This window comes from Aphelocoma coerulescens, chromosome 5, assembly GCF_041296385.1.
Source record: "Aphelocoma coerulescens isolate FSJ_1873_10779 chromosome 5, UR_Acoe_1.0, whole genome shotgun sequence".
Classification (NCBI taxonomy): Eukaryota; Metazoa; Chordata; class Aves; order Passeriformes; family Corvidae; genus Aphelocoma; species Aphelocoma coerulescens.
In genome coordinates, this window is record NC_091019.1 from 33,082,026 (window position 1) to 33,103,603 (window position 21,578).

At 42.5% G+C, this 21,578-nt stretch overlaps 1 protein-coding gene across 10 annotated transcripts in view; it reads right to left on the minus strand.

Moving 5' to 3' along the window:
• Positions 1–21,578, minus strand: part of SUSD6 (sushi domain containing 6) — a 100,323-nt gene that overhangs the window by 27,538 nt on the left and 51,207 nt on the right. For 9 of the 10 annotated variants that reach the window (XM_069017591.1, XM_069017586.1, XM_069017583.1 and 6 more), the window contains one exon: positions 20,187–20,216. The exons of the other annotated variant lie outside the window; for it this stretch is intronic. In XM_069017591.1, coding sequence (XP_068873692.1) covers positions 20,187–20,216 — 30 coding nt within the window. The remainder of the gene's footprint in view (positions 1–20,186; positions 20,217–21,578) is intronic. 10 annotated transcript variants of the gene reach the window in all.

Below are 21,578 nucleotides of genomic sequence, written 5' to 3' on the forward strand. Positions count from 1 at the left end.
TTGTCTGTTCCTAAATGGCTTTTCAGTTTGGATATAGCAATACCCTGAGGTGGTTTTTTAGGATAAAAGCCTGATACCCACTATGGGGCTCTGGTGTCATGAAAACCATCTCACACTTCAGCAAGAACAATGAGACAGGGTAGGGAAAAGCATAACCATGCTGTTCAGCATAATATGATGTTCATGCTGATTTTGGATACCAGGTTTTGACCTGACTGAAATGGATACAGTCCCTCTATTGACACTAGGTGAGGACACCAGGGAAACATACCATAACAGCACAGCAGAGCAAAACTTGTCTCTACCAGCAAGTGACAGGAGGCCTTCAATTTAGCAGTGCCTCAGGAGGCTTAACTTGCTTGTGGATTTCCATATGACTACAAAACTTCCACTCCTGAAACTTCAGCCTAGTACAGCAATCAGGGTTCTTTTCCCAGTAAGGCCTTAGAAGTTCTTGCTATGAGAGTTTCCCAAAATATGGTCCTGTTGTGGAGTCCAGCATGGCCACCCAAGCTCAGGATGACACATATCACTTGGCTGGTAACACCAACAGCAGTAGGAGTCCATTGCTCCCCTTCCACCATGAGGTGGAACTCAGGCAGACACCACCAACCACCACAACAACCGGCTTCCCCTTACCCTAGAGGCCAGTTCATGGCCACCTTCTAATCCCAGTTCTGCTATGGCTTACTCTGAGACTTGACAAAGATCATTGCACAGTCATGAGTCTGCTCGTGAGGCAGTCCTAAAGTCCAAGGGGACATGGGAATCTCTGAAGTAGTAATTTTTGAGTTTAGATACGCTAGCCAAGTCACTTTAAAGCTCTGCCCTGGTAGGCCTCCTTTGTTCACTAATGAACCTTTTGCAGCTAATTCATTTTTCATCCTTGCAGCAGCAGAAGCTGTTGCTTCTGACTCAGCCTATTCAAAAAGTACTAATTTGGAAGTTTGGCCAAGGCTGATCTAGTAATGACTTGGGCACAGGAGAGCACTGTGTGCTAAATGTAGTTCCACCTTCATCTGTGTGGAAATCAAACTGGGAAGCTCAGAGTCCTGGGTTACTGAAGTTCTCCTATGCAATTCATCTACTGACAGCTTTGCTAAGGGAAGGTGGGTAAGGACAGCGATCCTGAAACCTCAGTCTGATACATCAACACACAGAGGAGAGTACTTTTTCATTCTGCCATACTTCTGGCTTTTGGCTCTGCTCAGGACCACTGAACATAACAGAATGTAATATCTGGGCAGATCTATTTATCCTTTAAGAATGACTCATCTGTATCATGGGACTTGTCAAAACAAGCACTCCAATAATTTACCACTGACTGGGCAGAACTGCAAAGACTTATTATCATCCTTGTCTCACTGGAAAGCCTCTCTTAAGCACACGTCGTATTTTCACTCTAAATGTGGTTAGGTTAGCCATACATATTAAGTCATCTTTCCTACCAGCTTTAGAAAAGCTCAGCATCACAAACCACTTCTCTACAGAGTCTAGCAGGACAGAACAAAGAAAAACCCCAGACCCACGTGAATACTCCTCAAGTCATCCTGTTCAAAGTGGGAGGCATGTCAGACTACACAATGACAGAAGTACTGCACATGGCACACCTGCCTTTCCCAGAGATCCCAGTCCTACAGACTCCCACTTATACAAGTTCAGTCAGTCTGAGCTTCACTTTCTTGAACGGATCAGCTGATACAGACTCAATCCAAACTCTAATAATTCAAGAGCTCTAAGATAGAGTGAAGCTGAAGAACTCATCTTCAAAGAAAACTAAGTTTCTTCTATTGAAACAAGCTAGCTGTGACCTCTCTAAACTGCCTAACACTTTAACAGTGTTTGGGGCATTTTAAGAGCTAGGGAGGTGATAGTAGGAAAGGTGGTGTCAGACCTTGTATAACCTGCACTGAAACTTAACGCCTACTCAGTATGTAATCTCTATTTACTGGCAATACATGTAATTAGAGAGTATTTTTTGCCAAGAAGAGAGGAAACCCAGTGAAGCTATCAGTAAGCTTGCTTTGTGACTGGAGCATGACTAGCAAGAGGCATCAAGGTCTGGTGGGATGCTGCTGCTACTTTGATTTACCAGTCACAGAAGACATGATCAGCTCTGGCAGAACAGGCAAAGTCCCACACATTCCACCCACTCAGAGTTTGCTGGGGATCAAATGGTACATGGAAAGAAAATGGCAACTTAGTCTTATGCATACAAATGCAGCATATAGAAAATTCAGATTTTCAGCCACCTTCTTTGAGAAGACTGTCTTGCTATACAGATGTACTTATTTCAAAGTGTTTTTTTCATCACCATTTGCCCTACCAACAGCTCTAAGCAAATCAATGGATATGAAATAGCAATTGTCAAAAGCATACCTAGCAAATGTGAATTCTTCCTTTTTGTCTTTGTAGCTCCATATCCTGAACACCCATGGGGTAAACATAGCTGAACTGAAACAAGCCAGGATTGGGAAACTGTTCAAAAAACAAGCTCCTTCCACAACTGGCAAAAAAAGTGTTCAGAGAAGATGTGTAAAAGGAGTTCTCACCCTTTGAAATACTATTTGTCCTTTGACATTTTCACTATAGCCACTGGAATCAAAGCCCAGGCATGTCAAAATATCTAGCTGAAAAAGCATGTAATAAAAAAAAAAAAAAGGTCAGAAGTAGCAACTGCCAAGACAGAACCCTTGATGCCTGATAAAAACATAGGAAAAGATGTAGTACCATTCTTCCCATTTGACATAAAAATAAATTATAAAACATACAACCCAAAACCCTACAGCATGACCATTTTCAAAACAAAATCTTTGAGGAAAGAAATCAGGTCTCCTCAAGGACTACTAATTTCAATCTTGTTTCTCTGCAATTCACTGCTTTTAAGCAGTAAGAAATACAAGACTGTACATATTCTTTGCTTCTTGTTTATATTCCCTGGTAACCTAGAGAGATTCTTTGTTCTGTAACAATTAAAAAGCCAAATTAAAGCCACAAAACAAAGATTCTCACAATGCTTTACTATGGGGTTGCTTTTCATAGAAAGGTTTGGGTTGAAAGGGACCTTAAAGATCACTTAGTTCCAAAACCCCCTGCCATGGGCAGGGACACTTTCCACTAGACCAGGTTGCTCAGAGCTCCATCCAACCTGGCCTTGAATGTTTCCAGGGATGGAGAATTCACAGCTTCTCTGGGCAACCTGTTCCAGTGCCTCACAGTAAAGAATTTCTTCCTAATATCTAGTCTAAATCTACTTTCTTCCAGTTTAAAGCCATCCCCCTTGTCCTATCATTACATGGCCTTGTAAAAAGTCCCTCTCCAGATTTCTTGTAGCCCCTTTTAGATACCATAAGGCTGCAATGAGGTTTCCTCAGAGCCTTCTCTTCTCCAGGTGAAACTGATGCCTTAAGTTTTAACTTGCATATTTTCCATATCCTGTACTGCGCAGTGTGTAACTCTGAAGTTTCTTGTAGCCTGTTAACTTCTGCTCTCTCACGCTACGTAGACGTAACAAAGCCTCTCCAGGCTTTGTCTTCAAGGACACCCAGACGTTCCTAGGCCCAAAAAGTATAAACCAAAAGTATAAACCAAAAGAGAGGGGGGCAAGCTGAGGGCAAATGACATCATTAACTGAAGCTTTAATTGCAGAATTAACACTGATACGCAAATGAACCAAACCTATAAAAGTGTGAAGAACTCAAGACCTGTCATCCGTCTTGGGCATTAGCCTCTGTCTCCCCAGGGTGTACCTTTGAAGGCCCTTCAAATAAATACCTACCTTTATTCCCTTATCCTTTATTCCCTTATTCTTGTCTAGTCTGTTTTAGGTGGCCTCTTCAGGCATCAAAACAACTCCAACTCTCAGCCTGTCTACAGGAGAGGTGCTCCAGCCCTCTGACCATCTTCAGAGTGTCCTCTGGACCCTTCTTAACAGGTCCATGTCCTTCTCATGTTAGAGACTGTAGAGCTGGATGTAGTACTCCAAGAGGGGTTTCAGAAGAGTGGAGCAGAGAGACAGAATCACCTCCCCTGAACTGCTGGCCATGCTGCTTTTGATGGAGCTCATGCACAAGAGACCCATGCCTAGAGACATGCTCCACTAACAGCTACGCTGAGGTTTTGCCTCCTTGCCTCAGCCTCCCCCTCCTGAGAGCTTTCCTGTCTGCCTTTGTGAGTACATGGTTTCAGTTAGTTTGGAGCATCTGATGTGATGATTTAAGGGTTCTTGTCAGCAATGTAATTAATTTCAACAACAAAGATTTACAGGTTATTTTGACTGCTTTAATATTCATGTGTGCATTTTCTATACCAAAAAAACCAACCCAGATGAAGGATGTCATGGTTCACGAGTTCTTCCACACAGGTCTCTCTGGCCAGGAATTTACTTCAACCTTTATTGCCACAAACAGGGACTATCATGGCTAAGGATGCAAATGCTGCATTACCATCTTGCAGTGCTACCCTGTCTTCTTCTGCTTCTTGCATGCTGGCTGGTTTTTTAAATATTATTTGTGATATTTCATTAAATTTCATTTTTTGTTCTGAGGCACTTATTTGCTCAGCACTCTCAAGTGGCTTCCTTCAGCCACATCTTATCTATACAGCATCACCAGTCATGTCAGTTCTTGCTGAATCAGCAGGAGTATTTCTCAGGGCAATGTGCATTTAACAACATAACAACAGTGTGAAAATGCTCAACTGAGTTTTGGTTACATAAAGCACCAAGAATCACACCTCAGTGACCACATTTTACCTGGATTATTCTTGACTTCAACAGGCCAAGTCTGACTGATACTATTATAATTTCCTGTCAGCCAGACCTTGAGGTCTAGGACAGTGTCTTATTGAAAAGAAGAGACCGTTGCAGGCCAGGTTCTTCCAGGCAATTCAGTTGGTTTGCAGATGCTGTTCCAAACCCTGTTTTGTTTAATACCGCAAGAACCAAAACAACATGAGACCATTTTCCTTGTTGTCCTATGTAATTCCAGACAGCATTTACAGCATCAAGTTGGAGAAATTTTAAGTCCCTCCCGAGATTCTTACAGTTTTTTCTCCTCCTTTCCAAAATCTTACTGTTCCTCCTCACAGCCATCTTCCACCAAACATGCATGAGAAAATTCCTGCTCAGCTCCAGCACTCCCTCACATCAGACAATAATTTTAACTCCTGTTTCAACCACCTAGCTCCATAAAAGAGATAGTAGTGCGGTTAGCTGGGGTTTGCAAGGTGTGTTTTGTTTTTCTTTGGGTTGGGTTCTTTAAGTCATAGGATTTGGGGGGAGGGTTTTAAGCATTTAACTGCAAGGAGAGTTTTTGCATGTTTCATCAATGTTTAATGTTCTTACGCCTACTATGTTAGTAGATAATAATAGTATCCACTACATTGCTACATGTTCCTTTTTGTCTAAATTGTCAAATCCAGCAGGACAACATTTCAAATTTGATTTCAAGAGCTGCAAAACCATCTTATCACAGAGAGACCTATCAGAATGAAATGCTGATTTTACGCTGCAAGATGTCATTATAAGAGCTTAATTCTGTGATCCTCTGAAAAAGGGGATGAGGTGGGAAAGCCAGATTATTCAAAAAACCACAAAATAATTACTTAAAGGATTGATTTATTTATAGGTTCATGGTTCCCTAGAGCATAAAATCTGTTCTACTACCTAGGTCAACACAGCATATATGTGTACAGACACTGATCTAACAGACAGATTTCACAACCACCACCTGACTCAGGCTTTGGAAGGGAAACAGTAAGCAAGAGCAACCAAGACAGTAGAAGTTATAGCCTGTCAGCTAAAAACAACATAATCTTTCCCAAATCATGCAAGAACAAAGCAGTTTCAAGTTCCTACACAGAAAAGAAAAGCGTATTTCAGATGCTTCCCAGGGAAGAATGCAGTAGAGGAAGCTGTTGCAGCATGCCTGAATGCCACAGGAAGTGCTCTGCTGAGCACAAAAGAGAAAAATTCATGAGCATTCCCAGCTTCCTCAGAGCTGGGGCCAGAGCTCAGTGGAATTCTGAGAACACCCTGGAGAGTCCTCACCCTCACACAGCTGGACCCAGATCTGCCTCCCACATTATCACATGAACATTTGTGGTAGGAAGCAAGTATCCAAATCCCAGCTCTTCCCCACTGTCAGTGCTCCCATCTAATAGTCCCTTAACCTAGGGAAAAAAAAAAAAAAACAGGGGAGGGAAGAGGTTATGCTCACTCCCTCTAAAGAACCAGTCCCTGAACCTGCCTTACACCTTCCCAGTCCTCACCAGGCTTCTGCCAATCAATCCTGACATCAGGCCCTGGGCACTGACTCAGCCAGCCCCACTTCTGTGAGGAGGCAGCTCCCAAGCAGATCATCTCACCCTTTCAAGAAAAACACAAGATCTCTCCACATATAGGCGCCACCCCGTATCCTCATGCATGTTCCCAAGGCACTTTTTCAGGGAGCTGAAGAAAGCCCTTCCTGCACAGCACTCCCCAGAGAGAGGGTTCAGTTCAGGCTCAGTTAGTTCTGAGGCACCAGACACCCACACAAGGCTGGCAGACAAGGCACAGGGCCTTCAGGAGCCCTGCACCCTTCCAGAAAGGAAGCTGAAGTTAGGCCAGACGTGCAGGCCGCTGACTTCAGACCACTCTCAGTCCCCAGGTCTACATCTGAACACTTCCCATGCTAGTTCAACATTCCTGAACTAAGAAGTCTTTCTTCCTCATTTAAATATTCACTGGTTAATGCAGTTTTTCTTTCTCCCTGCAGCAGATGTTTTAATTTCTCCCATCACACCTTCTGGATTGTACTTCAGTAGAGAGGCAATAAACCACCAAGAGTTATGGCCACATGGAGTTCACCAGCAGACAAAAATGAAGACCCCAGACACAGTGAAAATAAACAGTGCACGGATAGCGTCCCTACAAAAACTGTTTCTGAGCTGTAGAACTTGTGTCTCAGGCTACACCCTAATGTGTCTGAAGCTGCTCAGAGTAGCTCAGTCTATCAGAGGGTTAGGCAAAAATGCCCAGACAGTGCTGATAGGTTTCTCGGTAGTGGAGTGAAAGCTTCCCATGCAACTTTGAGGTTCATTTACTATATGGTTCAACCTCTTTACAATTAGTAAAGTTTCTCACACAAAGGAAATGGAAGATTTGAAGAAATCAAGCTAAAAATAGCAAAACCACTGCCCCCCAGAGAGAGACACACTTGGGAAGTCTCCCAAGTGTGTATGCAGACTCCTTGAGAATGCTTAAATAACATCTTATGCCTGAGAACTAGTGGGAAAAACAGCATGAAGGGAAGTCACTTGATGCTGATAAATTAACATCCAGAGTGTAAAATACAGTTCCAGTGAAAAACCAGGAGTCCATTTACTAAATCAATCAGTTGCTGTTCTGTAACTGATTTCTTTTTCATACCAATATAGAAGATTTCACAGAACAGCACATGCATTTAATCAATAATAAGTATTACAGGAAAACAATGTAAACAGAAATCTGAGAGCTCCAAACCTGATCACTTGGGCCAATTCTGCTAGGAACACATGGTGTCTTGAACACCTATCATCTAGGAAGCCAACAGACCATCAGCAGATATTACAAAGTCATTCTGATACTAAAGACAGAAACAGTATCCCCTTTACCCAGACCTTTCCTTTGTTCATTTGTTTCCCCATCTCCTCCATATGACTGGGGAAAATTATATTTGAAGTTTTTAAGGGAAGGAAATAACACAAAACCTTAGTAGTAAGATTAGTAGTAGTAGTCTTAGTAATAAGGCAACAGACACTGCAGAACAATGTTCAGCAGGCAGCAGGAGCTACCAGGACAAAAGGCAGTATAAAAATGCCACAGACCCGTCTTTCAAACTTCTGGTAATTTTCCTTTCTTCCAATCTCCTCCACCCCCATACAATTTGCTCAGCACACAGGAGTTACTCTTTCTTACCAGATACATCCCACAGACACTGCCAGAACTTTCTTCCTCTTGCCAATTATAGTCAAAGACTGTCTGAAGACTGTTGTGCTCAATTTCACAGCATTCATCATATTAGACAGCCTGCAGCACCATCCTTTATTCTGCCCCTTGTCCACCCCTGCCTTTTCTATGAACTTTTCAGAAAAGGCTACTTTAGCCACACTTAGTATTGAGGATGCTACTCACAAAAACAGCTGTATTCTGGCAGCTGACATGCTCCTTAAGAGACAGCTTACCCTCTATTGAAAGTAGCTCAAGTTTGGGAAAGAAGGGAGAAGTGTTAAAAGCACCTACTTCCCAACTGGACTTCCTCATAAATAATCTGTATCTTTCATCAGGGTGTTAATGAAATACTTAATAGCCTCATCTAAACATAGGAATTCTTGTGTCCTCCCAAATCACGACTTACTGATTGGAACACTCAACTGGAGTGTGACAACACATCCTCCAGCTAATATCACCTTCCTTCTGTGCATGCACACAAGAGCCTTCTAAAATCTCACGAGGGATATATTAGTACCAATGTAGGAAAAGCCCCTTTCCAAAACCTCTGGATTACAGAGATCTTTTTACCAAGGATTCAGGCATTTCCAAGTTACTATTTCTAAAATACATGTTCAAGAATTAGCACTGTCAAGATACACATTTTCATTCTCTCACCCAGCAACAAACCTTAAAACAGATTCTCAGTTCTTAACCTAATGTTGCAATTGTGTAAAGGCTGTTTTATGGCTAAACACCATTATACTGTGTCAACTCCCATGAGAAGTCAAAGTGGTTTCCCAAGAAATAGAGTATTTAATGTCTGGAAAACTAGAGTGTTTCTCCAAAGATAGACCCACTTTTCTTCTTTATGCTTTTTTTTTTGGTATCTTGCCTGAGGACAGAGAAAGCAGAAGTCTCCCCGGCACTGGGAAAAGTCCTGGATTATGACACTGGACCTTTTTCTCCCCCATTTTTCCTCCCAGTCAGTACGGCCTTATCAGAAAGTAGGGTGGAGGTATCTGCGTATCTCAAACGCCATGTTCTACTTTCATAGCCCTGCCCTCACAAGCATCCAAACTTAAAGCCGTAAACACAAATCACAGCAACCTAGTTATTGCACATCAAAGCTGTCACTGTCACTCATTCTCAGGGGAGAAGAGACAACCAGACAGTTGACATTTACTCTTAGCTCACAGCATAAACAGAAACCAAATCACAGTATCTATTCTACTGCTCTGGTATGGCATTGATTCCACACTACCCTGCAACAGCCACACTGCCAGGCCTAGATTCCAACTGCATCTGTGTTTTCCTCTTAATAGCTGTGCTTTTTGAAGTTTTCACTTACTGGTCTTTTTAAACCCCTCATCACAGTGAAAGTCACCCCAGTGTATAGAACACGCTCCAACAAGACCATTGCTCTGTTACAGAAGCAGTTTGTGATCATATACGTATTTATTCAAGGGCACATACCTCTGCCAGTTACAGAAATTGCTTTCACTGAAAAGCAAACAAACATTCAAAGCTTTATTTTAACACAATTAGAGCAGTTTGAAAGTAAGAAGCTGTCATCCTGTGGCAGGCAAAACTACATGGGCTATTGTTATGTGCTCCAAAGACCACTGCTTGGAAACTTCTAATCCCAGTCTAGCACATCTACTGGCAACAGATTTCCAGTCTAGACTCTGCAAAAAGTTCCCAGACAAGCAGTTTTTCCGTAACAGTCCATTCTAAGAGGAGGTCATGTGGCTGCAGATAAAAAATTTAGACATATCAAGTGACTTGCTCTCCTCACTAACAATGGTAAAAAGCAAGGTTCATGGCAATGGGAACTTAACATGGAAATCCTCCTGAGCAACAAGACCATAGTGAGTTTCTGCCTAGAAGTGCAAAATGCCTGCATAGACAGGGCTATACTGCAGTCAAGGGGATCTCCAGGGCTGCAGTGGCCGAGAGGAACAGCAAGGATGGTTTTGCAATAGGTGCAGATAGTATTGTCTGGGGATACAATACACACCAAGAGGAAAAGGCATATGGTACTACACGGCCTTCCTGAAACAACTCAGAACAGACTGCCACCACTGCAAATTGTTTAAGGAAATGGATTTAAGCCTTCTTTCAAATGCTTCCTCACTCTGCTTATGGTCAAGTAACCTTTGGAGAAAGCCAGCTTCAGTGTCTGTTCATGGATTTCCAAATGTTACTCAGTTGCTCTGTTGCTCAGAGTAACCTCATGTTACTCAGTTGTCATGGGCATTTTGCAGCTCTACTTCAGTAATATATTGCCTACAAATTTAAGCAGCAGAACACTAAATTACTCTTTCAGATTGTTAAACACACTGGGCAGAGTTTTCAGCAGCATTTGCATGATTTGAGACATCCTCTCCCAATTGATTACCAGCAGGACATGAGCCCTTTGGAAAATTTCATTTGATGGTAATGTACCTGACATCAGAGCCATCCCACCAGGTATCTTCCTAACTTAAAGAAGATGCAATGCTGTTTTTCTTTGCTATTCGCTTGCTTAGCTGCTATATCACTTTACTAAGACCTGTTCAAGCTAACAAAAGAACAAATAATTTAGTGGAATCTAAACTATCCCATCAAGAAATGAGAAATTTCTGACACATGCTTTATTTATTGTACTAAGATCCTTTCCTGGCACTCTGCCCCATCTCTTTGCTCCCACCTCATGCACTCTTGCTGCTTGTTACACAGAATCCCATTACTCCATATAGCCATTTCCTTTCCATATTTGTCTCTATTTTTTGCTGACAGAACAAAAGAAAGAACAACTTTATTATTATACGGATCTATTTGAAAATCAGTATCTCACTTGCTTCCCTGCATTTAGAATTGGATCATATATTGCCCTGGTTTCTCCCCTCTCAATACATCAGAGGCAAATTAATTCAGTTCTCAACATCTGATACAAAGCACTTGCAATGAGGGATATAGCGGTTAAGGTCTTATGTCTTCAATTATTTTTACTGAATTGCCTCTTCTTTTAAAATTTGCAGTCTTGTAAGAAATACATTTGAAAAAAGCCACAAGTTTGCTACTAGCTATTTCCAAGTAATTAAATTCATTAATCCAAATGGGGAGCAAGGGAAATAAAACTACTTTCTCCTTCATGCTTTTTCCCCTCCTCTTACTCCACAATAATTATAAATGCTCTTAACTCACTAAATATTATGACCAGTGCTTATTAATTCTGGTTTTTGCTGTCCTTATCTTTCTTTTGCAAGCCGTAAAACAGTAATTGCCCTGAAATTGGAAAGAATAAGAGGGTTTCCCCCACAGTAAACCTAAAATTTCATCAGCCTCTCAGAAACTAGGCTGTTTGTTGCTTCTTGCATTCTTTAGTTCTTAGATTTTTAGTTCACAGTATTCAGATCTACAGTTTTACTTTTTCTGCACCCTACTTCCACCATGATACTGAATATTTCATTTCTGTCATCACTACCAGAAAAGGAATTTCGAAAAGAAAATGCAGAAGCTCACGCATCCCAAGACCAGACACATGTAGATGCACAGGACCTAAGCTGAGCTGCAAGTTCAAAAGCCTGTACAACTAGAGCTGGTTCTAACTTCCCAAGGAGACAGCTGGTATGTTTGCATGGCTGTGTGTGCTGGTGCATCTGCAGAAACAGGAAAAAGGAGAGGACAAGACACAATGACTGCAGCTTTCTGTCCAGCACAGGGCACCCAGAAGCTCCACCTTCCCTCTGTGCAGGTTCAATTGAACACCTAATGTTTAAGACACTCCATCCTTGTTGAAGTTTATAGACAGAAGTGCCCTCCACAGAAATAAGCAGATTAGGGCATGCCTGGAGATGGGCAGAGCTCGAAATACACTGAATAAGCACACACACACATTGTCAGCAGGCACCACACTACTGGAAGGCCTTCCACAGTTCCTGTTTTCACACAGGTAAGTTAAATGCCTCCTTTTCTCAGCACACCAAATACTCCTCCCTGGTGCCCCGAGGGACAGCTTATCTATGCCTTAGGCCTGCCATCTCCCTCAGGAAGCTGTGCAGGAGCCATGAGTCACCGGAGAAGGCCCCGCTCCCAGCAGCACCCAGAGCAAGGGACACCCATGACACATCAGCACTGCTTTGCAGAGCCACTTGGTGAACTATGTCCTGTGTGAACATGCAAGAGAAGTCCTTAGGGGCAGACACAGAGATTAAGGCCTGTGAACACTTCAACCTACATATATAATAATGTCTCTTCAAAACACACCTTTCCCTGCCTATTCAACAGTACAATACACACAGCACTAGCAGGACTGCTCCAGACAAGGCTCCAGGCAACCACCAGCATGTCCTGCTCCATGCCCTCCAACTGTACTCAGTCAAGGCAAGGGGCTCCTTTTTTGGACACTGTGGTCCAGCTAATAATTTTAGGGCCCACACATGGTTGGAGAGGTTGCACAAAGTAGTCTTGCCTCTCTCTGGCAGGCAAAGTCCCCAGGGACTGGTCAACCAAACTACCTGGCTTGACCTGTCATTTATGGCTAATGGAACTGGAGAGAAAGTAGTAACCACAGGGATTTTCCAGGGGCAAATTTAGAGTCCAGCATATTTAGAGCCTTAATGCAAGTTTCCAGCACAAGTAACATCAGAAAGGGAAAGTGAACTTAGTGAAAAACAATTAAGTGAATATTGATCGGAGGTGAGGGTAATGCAACAGAATTGCAAGAGTCAGGAGTTCAGTTTCACAAAATAATTTTTGTTACTAAATAAGACCTTATAAAAACACAATCACTTCCCAAGGAACCACCCTGAAATCCTGTGCCTGGGCACAGAAAGGTTTTTCATACCACAGGATGAGTGGAAGGCAGACAATGAATACGATGCATGTGCTGCCCATTTCCTTTGGCTGAAATACACAAGAAAAACTAGTATAACATAACTTCTTCCTGTAAGCATGACTACAGGATAGCTCTCTAGCATACAGCTATGATCACAACACAGATCCTTTAACTTTTCCATCAGGGAATTCTCAGGCAGTCAGTCCAAATCAGCAAGAAAACATGTTATCAGAAACAACTTCGTATCTGCCAGCCCACATTTAGGCCAATAAACAACCATTTTCCTTGCAACAACAACAATCCACTTTTAACATGGCATGGATACCTTCATCAACCCATCAGGATCCATGGGGGAAGGAGGGGGAAAAATTGACAGAGGTAACCAGAAAGCAGCTTTTCAAGTAAGAGCCAAAATACTCTCCCCTCAGAACCCGGTGGTTGTGGTAATCCCCTTTTTGAAATGCTAATGTCATTACAACCATAGCACCAGAAGACAAGCGTGGGGCCTGAGTGACAGAGGCTCTGCTGTGCCCTTACACAGATGATTTAAACTGAGCCTTTTGTAACTCTCCTCCCCAAAGCTCCCTGCCCGGCATCATGCTTGACAGGAGCTGCAGCTGCCATCCGACCCTCCTGAGGAGCAGGGGTGCAAAGATCAAGCTGATGAATTCATGCGCGAGGGCCGGGGGGCACAGCAGCCATGCGCTGCAGCCTTGTGATCTCTGAACACACATGCCAGGACAAAGATGGGCTCGGGGAAGACTTGAAACAAGACAAAGCAAAAGGTTCCCAACTGCACTCCTGCTACTGCTAAACAATTGCACAACAGTAAAAATCATTACAGCTGGTCATTAAACGGCACAGCACATGTAAGTGTAGAAGAGCATGGCTCAAAGAAACTAATCAACATAAATACATCTATCCTTACCACCCGGGGAACCAGCTCAGCCTCGGGAAGAAATTCCTACCATGGAAAAAGCTACTCCAAGGGGACAGAGAACAGTCAACTTCCCTGGCAAAAGCAACTGGACCTATTTGCTGTGATGAGATTGGAGACCACACCAGGCACCACGAGTTTCATCTTGCTATCACGTGATATTTAACAATTGACAGATGGTTACCAGAGGGCTTTCTAGTTTTGTTTTCAATTCAGTTTTTATTGCCTCTGATACCAGTTAGGGAAAACCAACTTCAAGTGATGATTCTGTTGTAAATACTACAGGATTTACTGCAAACATGTTTCCTGCAACTTACCATTTCCTACCATCTCCCAGAGAAGCTCCCACTATAAGAAAAAAGAGATCATCACCACAATGCCTGAGAATTAAATCCAGCTAAGTCTCACACCAAGTGAAATACAGGTTAACTGGAAAAGCAAACTACAGACCCAAACATTTGCCATTCACAAACACTGCTGCATTTACAGCAATTCCCACTTCACCATGACAGTGGGTAAAGCTACCCTAACCCCACAGTCAAAGCTGGTCAAAGCCGGCAATTATCCCTCTCTAGTCTTCACTGGTATGGCCTCACCTCGAGTCCTGTATGCAGTTTTGGGCAGCACAATATAAAAAAGGCATTAAGCTATTAGAGAGTGTCCAAAGGAGGGCCATGAGGATGGTGAAGGGTCTGGAGGAGAAGCCATGTGAGGAGCAGTTGAGGTCACTTGGTCTGTTCAGCCTGGAGGAGACTGAGGGGAGACCTCATTGTGGTCTTCAGCATCCTCATGAGGGGAAACGGAGCTGCAAGTACCGATCTATTCACTCTTGTGACCAGTGATAGGACTTGAGAAAATGACATGAAGTTGCATCAGGGGCGGTTCAGGTTAAATATCAGGAAAAAGCTTTTCAAGAGGGTGGCTGGGCACTGGGACAGGCTCTCCAGGGTAGTGGTCACAGCACCAGCCTGACAGAGTTCAAGAAGTATTTGGACATTGCTCTCAGGCACATGGTATGATTCTTGGGGTGTCCTGCCCAAGGCCAGGAGTTGGACTTAATGATCCTGATGGATCCCTTCCAACTCAGAAATAATACATAAGAGCCCCTCATCCCACTGCTGCTTAGGTGTTTTAACTCTTACCTATAGAGAAGTATCTGCATTTAATGAGGAGGCCAGCCTCTACAGCCACAGAAAGAAGAAAGGTGACAGACCACTCTAGAAAGAGAGATGTGTTTGGTTTCACTTGTGCACAGTGCATACTGGCAAGCAGCTTTGAAACCCTGGGTTCAGTGGCAGCTTTTTAGAAATAAAACGACAAAAGCTCAGATTCTGCAGGCACCCTTCCTGCAGTTAGTGCTACTAACTAACCAAAGTCAGAAGAAAAATTTCCTCCACCTGAAGCAACTAATTAAGTCAAGAGTTCAGTGGATAGAAACAGATTTAATGATAAGATGCTTCCCTGCTGTCAGAGGATGTAGAACAGACATTAATTTTCAACCTCTCAAATCCCTCCATGGCAGCCAATGCAGCCAAGCATGAAATACTCCTAACCTGCCTCAGACAAATGGCCAGAGGTATGCAGTAAAATAGTCATGAATTTGCTCACCTTGACTGTAGTCAGAGAATGAATCTCTTCACAACACCCCTAATTAGCAGCTTATACCAATCCCTCTTCCTTTTACCAATAGCAAGAATCAAAGATTCTAAAAGCAGCCCTACCTGTGCACCTGATGACAGGCTGTAATGTCCCTTTTCCCCCATGCAGTCATACCACTGCCTGCCCAAGGACTCAACTCCTACATGGGATCAGCTCATGACTGGAAAGGCCTGGTTAAAGTGGGACCAAAAATGACCAAGGCAAAACTGACAGGAAAAATATACCAAAAAAAACCACATCAAAACAAAACACAGTTCTCTGGAAAGGTGCTCCAGGCCTGAGGAGTCTCCACAGGTGGAGGCACGTGCCAAGAGGCAGTCAGCTCTCCAGGGTGCTAAGAGGAGGCAAAACTTCTCACAGGAGCTATCCTCTTTCAGCACAGCCCCCACACTGCACTTCCAGTGGGTTTGCCCACCAGAGGCATGGCCTTATGCTAGCAGACAGCGATCTGGTCACCACTGCACACACCTCCTCTTCCCCACAGCACAAGTGCGCTAACAGGGCCTGACTGCCAGTCTTGTCATCTGCCTCTATGTGTTTCACTACTGCTCCAGTGACAAAACTTTACGAGGATCCTGTACCAACAGAGAGCTCAGCTCTCCCAACACTGAACATCTCCCCTCAACTGTCCCAAAAGTGGAGTCTAGCTTACTAAATGCCATGGAGGAAACAGTCACCATCAAAGCACGAACTGTCAACTTGAAGATAACATTTAAATATTTGAGAAGTAAATGCAAATAAAGAATTCAAAGTGAGAAGGCTCAAAGGTCAACCCTGCTTTGGGCTAATGGCGGTAACATTTGCAGCAAGACTAGTTTGCTGGGAAAGGCAAAGAACTGGAGGACTAAAACAATAAAATTGTAAAAAACCAAACTTGCCACCTTCATGGCAAGTTTCACCAAGACTTGCTCTTAAAGGCATACTCATTGCAGCTTGTGATTATGTTCAGATTTTTCAGGTTACATATGAAAAATTAATAATTTCCTCATTTGAGAGAAAAGTGACAGCTGAACCTAAACAGGCAAATGATAAAGCTTTAACTTTTTCTAAGTATCTTACAACCTAAGTCATTTACACCAAAGAAAGTGTTTACAATAAAACCTGAAGGTTGTTCTCCAGGAGTATTCAACTGTTACTTTTGCTAGGGAAAGCAAAACCAGTGACAGAAGGGAAATACTAGCTTTAGGATAATACAGAGCATTACAGATACTTTACACACTTTGTGCAAAAGAGAAGATGTGCTGCAGCACAACTCTTACAGTACGGGTGCTTTTCAAGAAGCACACCAGCAGGCCCAAAACTTGAACCACTGGAGACAGGTTACACAGCCGGGGCATCCCAAGGGCTCTGCGTTTCAAAGATAGCTGCTCTGAAGTTACAAGTGGAATGGGTGCAAGGAAACTCTTAGAAATCCACATTTCTTTCCTCCATGACAGAGATAAATCAGTAGCTGTGGGTTTTGTATGATACACCAGAAGCACATTGCTAAAGGCCTCTGCAGCATCAGGTAAGTCTCCTGAAGGTAAGTCTCCAGCATGCTGGTCGTCCAGAATAAAGGCAGCACCAGAAGTCGCTTACCCACTCTAATATAATTTCATTCCATACATACAGTGACATACAGACCCCACCTGGAATGCATCATCATCGGCAAGGAGTGTTGACAAGGATCCAGGGTTAGGCAGCTTTAATAGGTTTATCTTCTTTACAAAAAGGGTTCCTCTACAGGGGTGAGACAGCCAAACAAATCCGGGATAGGGGGAAGTGCAAAGCAGCTTTTAACTACTAAAGTGAACACACACTAAGAAAAGCAGAACTTTGAGCAAGTCAGATAATACTCTAAACATGGCAGCAACTTCCACTTGAAATTCCTCCCTACATCATCTTTTACACTAAATTGCTATATGGTCTTTCACAATTTCTCATCCCCAAATCACCATCCATGATGTGAGAGCACTTACAGACAGGCAGAGTCTTTCTCAGGACATAGAAAATGTTCTTTCTAGCCAGAAATGCAGCATCAGCCTTCAACTTTCTAATTATGAGTCTGCATGTGTCAAAGCTTACCATGTTTTTTCCCTGTCTGTGGGCAGAAAACTCAAGACAACATCCACCAGAGGTGCTTATCTCACTCTACAGCAAGGCAACATTTTTCAAGTAAGACATATTTTTACCTTTACTGACAAAGTAAAGATGTATCTCAAAAGCAGCAGCAATGTTTTTTTTCCTGCTCTCGAACAAGAAATATTTTCCCAATTGAATTAAGATGACTGGCTAGACCTAAAATGCTGAGCCCATAGGATGATGCAGGCATCAAAAGATGTTCTTTTGTTACCCTACTGTTCAATTCTTTGGCTTCTGCTCCCACTGGAATGCTTCTTACTATGCCAGGTGGATAAACACACTTATTTTTGCACTCACAGTATTGGACCTATAGAGAAGGAACAAAGGAGGCATCTCCATCCAGCACCAGCCATGTCAAAGTACACAAGCAATAAGGGAGCACCCCCACAACCTCTTGAGATTAGGCAGTCTTCTCAGTACAGGAAATCCAGAAGTTACCCTCCCTGTTCCATAATAAAAGGATTACTGTACTAGACTGGGCCAAAAGCTCATTTTATTCTTCAGCAGTTTAGCAACAAGCCCCCTCCAGCCCAATGTATCTAGCCCATCCTGTAACTCATCTATGCAGCCCCATACCTAAGGGGTTACTTCAAATCCCTTTAACAACATCTGGAAGCAGTCGTCTAACTCCAATGCAACACTTTACAGAAGCAGAGCCTCGGGAATTCTTGTTTGCAGGGGAAGATGAACGCTCCCCAGAGGTTTCAGCTCGTTAAAAGGAAAATGTGTTTTCATATGCAGACCAGCACACATAGATAAGCAGGTACAACCTCTTGTGACAATGCCATAATCCTGTTCCAATTACTCTCACAAAGGTACAAACGTTTCTGAGCTTGCTGTTCAAATACCTTTAGTATCCTGTCTTCACTCCAGACTATTGGCACCTTGCTACCAGCAGTGTTTTAGCAGTCCTCCTCTAGACACAGATTGCGAGGTTTAGCAGAGCCTTGTCACATTCAGCCACAAAAGCTGAAGACTCAACAGTCTCCAGTTTCCCGCCTTGCCCTACTGCTTGTTTCTTCCTTATCACCCCTGCCAGCATGCTGAGGTCATATCCACAGCTTTACACACACCAGCTATTCCAGCAGTATTTGCAGTAACAGCCCAGGCTGAAATTTGCCACAGTTCCACAGCAAATGCACTTCCTGCTCTGCCATCCCCACTGCAGAATCACCATCAGCTGGCAGCATGAACAGGAAGCAGTAACTACTTGTGGTACTTCAGTTAAACATAAGGGCTGGAGAAACAATGGCAGACATGGGTTGCACAGATGAAAAACATTCCACATATTCTAAAAAAATAGCGCTTCAGCTGCACTGGGAACCAGTGTAGGATTCAAAAGGGACAGAAGCAGGAAAGGAATTGGGACAAGGCAATAAACAAGCAAACTTTCTTCTATCCCACTGTCAGGACTTTTCCCATAATACTAGGGAAAAACCCAAACTATTCCCAAATGATTGAGTCAAGCAAATAAAAAGGAAGGGACTCAGTGAAAATAGGAATAAGAAGAGAAATCTGTATCTTCAACCTAGTAGGCAGCAGTCCTAAAGGGACACTAGGATGGTGATGAGTCAGAACCTGGACTGTAGTTTACAACTAGTTTCTCCTGAAGAACAACTGACATTCAGCACACCCCTCCTGCTTTCCTCTACAATGAAACTCCTACCAGTTTCCTTTCTCATTTTCTCATCTTTCTCATTCTAACCCAAGAAGCTGCAATGAATTGGACCAGACAACTCTTGAGGTTTTCCCTAAAATAGCTTATTTTCCTGCCAGCAACCATAGCCAAGAATTGAAAGTCCCTTAATACTTATGTGTGTGATACCACTCTTCTTGCCAGGAGTAATATTGAGACATTGAATAAAAATAGAGGATCCAGATGATTCCATCAGCACTTCTCTTAACCCCCACTTTCTGAAAACCAAAATTTGGTAGGTGGTAAAATTCCTCTCCTACACCTTTAAATTCTTCTTCACTAATCCATTCCCCTCAGATTTTGTTCCTGTGTTCCTGTTGTTTTGTTTTTTGTTTTTTGGTTTTTTTTTCAGAGGAAGGAGGAAGTTCAGACGAAACAAATCATATTTCAGAGTTTAACAAAAAAGTACAGAAAATGTTATTTTATATATTTAGAAGAGACAAGGAAACCAAATATGCCTCCCAACTCCTTCCAAAGTTGTGTATATCCATAACATGGACACTGGGAAGACTTTAGACCTTTTCTGAGCACATGAAATAAAAAGCAGGAGTATCCAATGGAATATATCAAGAATCATGCTGAGATGTTCACATTTCTTGATTAAAGGAAATGAAAGATTTTTTTACCTCAAGCTGTCCTCCCTGTCCTCTCAATACTCTGTCAGCCTCTCAAAACTCTCACAAGCAGCATCTCTCTGCATTTAATGAAATATTTATTCTAATTTGTTGTTTTCTTGAGTCATTTGAAGTTAAATGCTGTAGAAGGCACAAGGATCCCTTCAAGCACAGTGAAAGATATGAAGCTGATCTCCCTCTCTCAGAGGGCAGCCATCATCCCTAAATACAAGGATCAAAAAAAAAATGGGGCATAGAGATGAATCTCAAGCCTATCCAACACAACAGAAAGTATAATGGGAATCCTAGCTCACAGACACTTATATTAACCAGTAAAATATCCCACTCATTTCTCATAGTACAGCAGTGAATGTAAGTTTACTCACATGCAGGTCCTTTGGATTTGCTTAGCCAACCTAGGACAGACAAAAGGAAAATTCAGGATTATTATTATTATTATGCTATCATGGTTTAAGCCAGCAGTTAGCTAAACATCACAAAGCTTTAATTCATTCTTCAGCCACTAAAACTCATTAAAATTAAACAAGTTATGTGGCTTCTTGAGATCTTTGTTACTCCCTTCAAGGCATTTACTTAAATAACACTGCCTGGGTCAGTTGTGTGCAGCAGTGTGAATATTATTATCGTTATTCTAATAGTCTAATTCTGAGCCCATCTGCCTCTGTTTCCTAGCCACCATTGCAGCCTGGCCATTATTCTGCAGCTCCTCACCATGCTCTTCCATACCACTCTGCTCTTATTAAGCTCTCCAAAGGGACTGGAAAGAGGAATTGCTCCTGAAAATGCTCCCCCTTCTCTCCATGAAGGCTGCCACACTGCTTTGGGCTGACGCTGTAATTTCTCCGAACCCACACTTACATGAAGCATAGAGAATCAAGATCATCTGTTCATGCATGACACCTTCCACATTTCTGTCTGGCCATTCAATGCTATAGTGTCCTTGTTTTCATGGCCATTGAATTCATCCCTAGCTGTATAAACGCCTTCTTTTCAGCTGCATAATCAGAGACAAAGGAAAACTCTGCTTCGCACAGATTCCCAAAGAATAGGAACAAGTCTGAATCTGCTCCATGAGTGGAGTGCACTCTAACAAGCTGCTCTATGCAATGCAAACAAATACCAGTGGTATCCAAGAGCTTCTGTGCAGAATAACCTTGGCACTGAAACGACCTTAGAACAGCAAGCAGCAGATTGGCTGCATTTGCGTCAGAGACAACACACAGGAATTAAGTAGTTTCAGTTTATTCAAGCTCAATTCATCACTTTAATGGCAATCCTAAAAATTAAAGAGCTAACTTTATAGCATTTCACACGTGCAGTCAACAAAAATCAGACTGTGTCTAAACCTAAATGGACTTAGATTCACCGAGCCTGCATTACTATTAATTTTTAAAGGTTAATATTTAAACACTCTCCTTTATGGGTATTGATATTTGCTTAATTTGGGATGTTTAATACTTTTACCAACACATTTACTTGCATTTCCCAGGATCAGGTGATGCTATTATCAATAATGAAAGGCCCAACCTGCTTTGATAGGTTTCTGACAGAGACAGTCATGAATCCAAGAGAGATTACGCATTTGGAACATAAATCATAGGAAGCTTTCAGAGTATTTTACCCACTACATGTTAAAATTTAATGAACAGCTTAATCTGATCCACTGTCATTATTCCAAAAATAGCCTGGCCAGGCAGGAGGACTATTGTGAATGAGACATAAACACAAGGCTTTAAGGGACAGAGATAGGAGGAAGA